This window comes from Cebus imitator, unplaced genomic scaffold (assembly GCF_001604975.1).
Source record: "Cebus imitator isolate Cc_AM_T3 unplaced genomic scaffold, Cebus_imitator-1.0 Scaffold427, whole genome shotgun sequence".
NCBI classification, from domain to species: Eukaryota; Metazoa; Chordata; class Mammalia; order Primates; family Cebidae; genus Cebus; species Cebus imitator.
In genome coordinates, this window is record NW_016107742.1 from 187,621 (window position 1) to 195,244 (window position 7,624).

A 7,624-nucleotide genomic window follows, 5' to 3' on the forward strand; every position below is an offset into this window, starting at 1 on the left:
GGTAAAACTCCATCTCTACTAAAAATACAAAATTAGCTGGGTGTGGAGGCGCATGCCTGTAATCCCAGCTACTTGGGATGCTGAGGCAGGAGAATCACTTGAACCCAGGAGGCGGAGGTTGCAGTGAGCAAAGATTGCACCATTGCACTTCAGCCTGGGCAACAAGAGCGAAACACTGTCTCAAAAAATAATAAAAATAAAAATAATAAAATAATAAATAAGTAAAAGTTACCATGTAATTCTTGTGTTTTGAAATGCTAACTTTAACCCCAGCTGCCAAACTGTTTACAAACTCCCAAGTGATCTCCTACCCTTAGCCAGTTTATAGATAACTCTATTCCAAGACATTAAAAGAGTGACAATCAACTACTCACAAACATTGGCATATCTTCTGTCTCACTGATGGCTGCTTTCATCATAGCTACCACATGTTCATTTGTGATCACTTCCTGAAGAAAGATGAAATTTCACTTTATGCAACAAGGGTTTGTCACCTAGACAATATTCATCTCTCCATCTAACTCTGTTAGACCTATTTACACGACAAATGAGAACCATATACTCGAACAGCATCAGGCTGGGATAAAGCAAGGCAACTGAAAGCAGAGAAGGCAGATGTAAGCTTTGGCCAGAAGCACAGAGCTTCAAACAATGTAGCAGCAAATGAACCAATCCCATTAGCTGCTACTAGGAACAAGAATGGCTCACATAAAAGGAGATACTGAGGTAATTATATGCTTATGAGAAAGAGTAACAAAGAACAAATGTTCTGCAAATGGCTGTTCAAGAAGAGTATTTACATATGTACAAAGTGCAATAAACTATTAACTGGGCATCTTTTTATACATCAACCCACAAAAGAGTAAACCCACCACGAACATTATCATCACTAAATCTGCTAAATAATACAGTTAATATGCAAATCAGTAGAAAGAAACAGGAACAGTTTACCTTCCCAATTAAATTCTTCTTTAACATGTGCTCATATTTCAAACTTGTACTGAGTACAAGGAGAAAGCTATCTTAAACATGTAAAAATGTAAAATATTTTGTCACAGGCAACCCACAAAATTGGTAATTCATATACCAAAAGTTAAAAATTTGCTAAGTATTTTTATATACTTTCCACGAAAATTTCCCTTCCATTTATATAGCTGCCCAGTCTTACGTGAAGAATGTTTCGGACATTGACTGCTGTTAGATTGTGTTGCTTGGCACCATCCTCCAAGGTACGGTCAAGCATGTCATCCAGTTTCAGGTCACAAGCCAAGTTCCCCTCTTGACCCCTTCCATCTCGCTTTCTCTTGGTACCCTTTTTCTTTTTTCTCCTTTTCTCACTTTCTTCATTGTCTTGTTCTTCTGCAAATACACCAAGAACATCACCAGAATTCTAAAACAGCTGCTCCAGAAACTTAGCCCAGAAAGCCAACAGTAAAGTGGATAAATCTCAAAGGCATTATTCTAAGTGCAAGAAAACACATGAAAAAGGACACATATTATATGACGGTATACACAGTATGGAACATTGTGGAACATGCAAAAATGTAAAAACAGAAATCAAATCAGTGGTTGCCAATGTTTGAGAACGAGGAATTTGCTATCACAAAGGGGAATTAGGCAACTTTTGGCGTGACAGAAATGTTCCACATTGATTGTGGTAGCAGTTAATACAACTGTGTATATTTTTCAAAACTCATCAGATACATTTTATTTTATACCTCAATAAACCTAACATTTAGTTTTTAAAAATGTAACTTGGCCAGGTCCAGGCCTATAGTCCCAGCACTTTCAGAGGCCGAGATGGGCAGATCACAAGGTCAGGAGTTCAAGATCAGCCTGGCCAACATGGTAAAACTAAATCCCTACTAAAAATGCAAAAACTGAATGGGGCCAGGCGCAGTGATTCACACCTGTGATCCCAGCACTTTGGGAGGCCGACGCAGGTGAATCATTTGAAGTCAGGAGTTCAAGACCAGCCTGCGCAACATGGTGAAACCCCGTCTCTACTTAAGAAAGAATACAAAAATTAACCAGGCGTGGCAGTGCATGCCTGTAGTCCCATCTACTCGGGAAGCTGAGGCAGGAGAATCGCTTGCACCCAGGAGGCAGAGGTCACAGCGAGCCACGACTGCACCACTGCACTCCAGCCTGGGCAATGAGAGCTCAACACTCCATCTCAAAAAAAAACAAGAAAGATTTGAATGGGTAACAAAGGGCACAAAGTAGCAAAAAGAAAAAACAAAACAAAAAGAATTCAATGGCTAAAGAAAAGGTAAAGCAGTCCAGATGAGGAGGTTCCTGCCTATAATCTCAGCACTTTGGGAGATCAAGGAGGAAGGATTGCTTGAGCCCAGAAATACAAGACCAGCCTGGGAAACATATTGAGAACTGTCTCTAAAAAAATAATAATCATAAAATCAAAATGAAAATTAGCCAGGCATTGTGGCATGCACTTCTGGTCCTAGCTACTGGGGAGGCTGAGGTGGGAAGATCACTTGAACCTAGGAGTTCAAGGTTGCAGTGAGCTATGATTGTGGCACTGAACTTCTAGCCTGGGTGACAGAGCAAGACACTATTTCTTTTTTTTTTGAGATGGAGTCTCATGGTGTCGACCAGGCTAGAGTGCAGTGGCACTATCTTGGCTCACTGCAACCTGTGCCTCAGGCTTCAGCAATTCTCCTGCCTCAACCTCCTGAGAGTAGCTAGGATTACAGGCGTCCACCACCATGCCCAGCTAATTTTTTTGTATTTTTAGTTGAGACAGGGTTTCACCATATTGGTCAGGCTGGTCTTGAACTCCAGACCTCAGGTGATACAACTGCCTCTGCCTCCCAAAGTGCTAGGATTATAGGAGTGAGCCACATCGCACAGCCTAAGACACTATTTCTTAAAAAAAAAAGAAGAAGGAAATTAAAGAAAATAAAAGATACACAAAATAATCAAACAGAATGATTCACAGCAATGAAAATGAACAATCTACAAGTACATCCAAGAATGTGGATGAATTTCAAAAATATAAAACAATGTTGAGGCTGGGCATGGTGGCACGTGCCTGTAATCCCAGCAACCCCAAAGGCTGAGAATCACTGGAATCCAGGAGGGGAATGCTGCAGTGAGCTGAGATTGCATCACTGCACTCTAGTCTGGGTGACAGAGTAAGATTCTGTCTCAAAAAGAAAAAAAAAACAACATTGAGAGAATAAATGTAGTCACAATGCCAGGCACAGTGGCTCACACCAGTAATCCCAACACTTTGGGAGGCCGAGGCAGGCAGATCACCTGAGGTCAGGAGTTCAAGACCGGGCTGGTCAACATGGCAAAACCCCATCTCTAACAATAATCGCGGTGGCTCACGCCTGTAATCCCAGCACCGTGGGAGGCCGAGGCGGGTGGATCAAGAGGTCAAGAGATCGAGACCATCCTGGTCAACATGGTGAAACCCCATCTCTACTAAAAATACAAAACATTAGCTGGGCATGGTGGCACGTGCCTGTAATCCCAGCTACTCAGGAGGCTGAGGCAGGAGAATTGCCTGAACCCAGGAGGCGGAGGTTGCGGTGAGCCGAGATCGCGCCATTGCACTCCAGCCTGGGTAACAAGAGCGAAACTCCGTCTCAAAAAAAAAAAATTAGCCAGGCATGGTGTGGTGGTGGGCACCTATAATCCCAGTTACTCTGGAGGCTGAGGCAGGAGAATCGCTTGAACCCAGGAGGCGGAGTTTGCAGTGAGCCATGATCATGCTATTGCACTCCAGCCTGGGTGATAAGAGCGAAATCCGTCTCAAAAAAAAAAAGACAAAACAATTGAACCAATATATGCTGTTAGACATCAGGATAGTGGTTAACCTACGGGTAGGGGGTAACTGGAAGGGAAAACAAGATGGACTCCTGCGTACTGATAACATTCTGTATCTTGATCTGGGTCCTGCTTACAAGGGTGTATTAAATTTGTGATAACATAGTGAATTCAGGCTATCTTAGGATATGTGCAGTTTTCCACATATTATACTTCAATAGATTTTATTTAATTAAAAAGAAAAAGAAAGCCTACCCATTGGAATAAAGAGTCCACCATCTTCTATCTCTTCGTCAGGTTGGTGAATCAGAGTCCTAGGTGGCTTTTCTTGAGAAAAGGCACAAACATCTAACTGGGTTGATTTCCTGGGCTGGGTTCCTGGTTTTACAGATTGGCTGCCTGATGGCAGTGAAGGTATCTCCCCTTCAGAATGCATTTGAGGTTTCCCTGGAAGAATCACAAATATTGCTCCACAATTTGCCCATTCTCAATCATAATCTGTTGTAGAATTCAGCATCTTATTATAGTCTTTTTAGTTGGACAACTTCATGAATTAAACATATACTATATAGGCATTTTCCTCTTTTAAATCAAAGCTCAGATCCAATTTACTCATTTGTAAAGTCAGGGAGTTAAACTAGGTAATTGCTAACGCCTTTTTATTTCTAACATGATTTCAATTTTGCATTTTTTCCTATGAAAAATCAGACTCATAATTGTAGAGGAAATTCCTGATGACATTTTATATAGATGACCATTAATGCCATATTTAATCAACTATAGATAGAATATTAAAATGCCCTGACTTTGTAAATCAACTTGACAGAAGAGTAACTGTCACCATAAAATTATAAACATATGGTTCTACAGTTCATTAGATGATTTTCTCACCTCAACACTTCATAAACCTTTTTAGGTGGGAGTAGGTGAGGATAGCATTAAAAAGACAAAGAAACAAGGGGTGATGGTGCATGCCGGTCTGGTAGTCTTAGTTACCTGGGAGGCTGGGCTAGGAGGATGGCTTAAGGCCCAGGATTCGAGGTTACAGGGAGCTATAATTGCACCACTGCCCTCCAGATGGGGCAACACAGCAAGACCCTGCCTCCAAAAAAAAAAAAAAAGCCAGATGCTCTCCCTCTTAAATGGTGTTTATTCTAATAGAATTTTACTTGTTCTTCTGAAGTTGACTTACATACCCTAATTTCCACTTATGCTTTTTTCTTTATTTGCCTCCTAAAAGCGAGTAGCATGATTTTAGCTTGTAATTAGTTGATTTGTACTGTTCTCAGCTAATTTTTGATGTTATCATTGGCCAGGCATGGTAGTTCATGCCTATAATCCTAGGACTTTGGGAGGCCAAGGAGGGCATATTGCCCAAGCTTTGGGAATTCAAGACCACCCTGGGTAACATGATAAAACCCTGTATGTATTCTACTAAAATACAAAAAATTAGCCTAATATGGTGGCAGGAGCCTGTAATCCCAGCTATTCAGGAGGCACAAGAATTGCTTGAACCCAGGAGGCAGAGGTTGCTGTAAGCCGAGACCAAACCACTGCACTCCAGCCTGGGTGACAGAGCGAGACTCTGTCTCCAAAAAATAAATTAATTAATTTTTAAAATGTTAATTTTGGCGGGGCACAGTGGCTCATGCCTATAATCCCAGCACTTTGGGAGGCCGAGGTGGGTAGATCACAAGGTCAGAAGATCAAGACCATCCTGGCCAACATGGTGAAACCTTGTCTCTACTAAAAATACAAAAATTAGGTGAGTGTGGTGATACATACCTGTAATCCCAGGATACTTGGGAGGCTGAGGTACAAGAATCACCAGGAAATGGAGGTTGTAGTGAGCCAAGATTGCGCCACTGCACTCCAGCCTGGCAGCAGAAAGAGACTCTGCCTCAAAAATAAAAAATATATATATACAACAAAGCCACAGCTCATATGAAGAAAAAAAAAGAAAAGAAAAAGAAATAAATAAATAGTAATTTTGATGATGTTATCAACATACAGTTCTTTGGCTGGCAGTAAATAAGTTACAGATATGCTCTGAATGTCTGAATAAGGTTTTTCTTTTTTTTTTTTTTTTTTTTGGTGAGACAGAGTTTCGCTCTTGTTGCCCAGGCTGGAGTGCGTGGCATGATCTCAGCTCACTGAAACCTCCACCTCCTGAATTCAAGTGATTCTCCTCCTCAGCCTCCCAAGTAGCTGGGATTACAGGCGCCCACCACCATGCCCAGCTAATTTTTTTTGTATCTTAAGTAGAAACGGTTTTCACTATGTTGGCCAGACTGATCTCGAACTCTTGACCTCAAGTGATTCACCCATCTCGGCCTCCCAAAGTGCTGGGATTACAGGTGTGAGCCACCGCACCCAGCCTTTTTTCTCTATTTCTCTTAGCCCGCTCAGCTTCTCTTTCTGAGGTCTTTTAGCATCCAACACATATATAATGGAAGGTGGGATCCTAAAGGGTTCTAGGGAGGGGAATTAAATTGAAAAACAATGTGGAATCAGAGAGGAAAAAAAGGTTGTAGAAAAAATGAACATTTTCTCTATATAGAACACGAAAAATGATTTTGTGGTACAGCTGATAATGTTTTGGCAGGGACAGTTTTAAAAAGTAGTTCCAATTTTTGTTGTTGCTAAGATAGGGTCTTGGTCTGTCCCCTAGGCTGGAGTACAGTGGCATGATCTCGGCTCACTGCAGCCTCAACCTCTTGGGCTCAAGTGATCCTTCCACCTCAGCCTCCCAAGCAGCTGAGACTACAGGCTTCTGCCACCATGCCCAGCTAATTTTATTTTATTTTTATAGAGATGGGGTCTCACTATGTTACCAAGTCTGGTCTTAAACTCCTGGCCTTAAGCAATCCTCCCACCTCAGCCTCCCAATGTACAGGGATAGGCATGAGCCACCATGCCTGACCCCAATTTTTTTTTTTTGAGACGGAGTCACGCTCTGTCACCAGGCTGAAGTGCAATGGCGCAATCTTGGCTCACTGCAACCTCCACCTCCCAGGTTCAAACGGTTCTCCTGCCTCAGTCTCTCAAGCAGCTGGGAATACAGGCGCACGACACCATGCCCAGCTAACTTTTGTATCAAATCTATTTTTTTTAATATCAAAAATTTTTTAAGTAGCAAAAATGTTGGTGGAAGAAGCTCTGCCTACCAAAGTGAACCTCTGCATTTTGAAGCGCAATACTTGCTTAGATTAAAAGTTCTGGTATGCTTGTTTAAAAAGTCATTTGTAGGCTGGGCATGGTGGCTAATGGCTGTACTTCCAGAATTTTGGGAGGCTGAGCTGGGCAGATCACTTGAGCTCAGGAGTTTAATACCAGCCTGACTAACACAGAAAAACCCTGTCTCGACAAAAAATACAAAAATAAGCCAGGCATGGTGGTATGCACCTGTAGTCCGAGCTACTTGGGAGGCTGAGGTGGAACAATCACTTGAGCCTGCGAGGTCGAGGCAGCAGTCAGCCATGATTGCGCTGCTATACTCCACTCTGGGTAACACAGTGGGACCCTGACTAAAAAAACGTCATTTGTGGCCTCATGCATGTAATTTCAGCATTTTGGGAGGCCAAGGCAGAAGGATTACTTGAAGCCATGAGTTAGAGGTTGCAGTGAGCCATTATTGTACTATGCACTCTAGCCTGGGCTACAGAGTAAGACTCTGTATCTCTCAAAATAAATAAATAAAAAGTCATTTCTAGGGCCGGGCGCGGTGGCTCAAGCCTGTAATCCCAGCACTTTGGGAGGCCAAGGCGGGTGGATCACGAGGTCAAGAGATCGAGACCATCCTGGTCAACATGGTGAAACCCCGTCTCTA

At 42.3% G+C, this 7,624-nt stretch overlaps 1 protein-coding gene across 8 annotated transcripts in view; it reads right to left on the reverse strand.

Moving 5' to 3' along the window:
* GON4L (gon-4 like) overlaps positions 1-7,624 on the reverse strand; it is a 105,409-nt gene that overhangs the window by 69,343 nt on the left and 28,442 nt on the right. For all 8 annotated transcript variants that reach the window (XM_017509939.1, XM_037731884.1, XM_017509942.2 and 5 more), the window contains 3 exons: positions 4,051-4,242; positions 1,169-1,359; positions 375-449 (listed from right to left, as the gene is read on the reverse strand). In XM_017509939.1, coding sequence (XP_017365428.1) covers positions 375-449; positions 1,169-1,359; positions 4,051-4,242 — 458 coding nt within the window. The remainder of the gene's footprint in view (positions 1-374; positions 450-1,168; positions 1,360-4,050; positions 4,243-7,624) is intronic.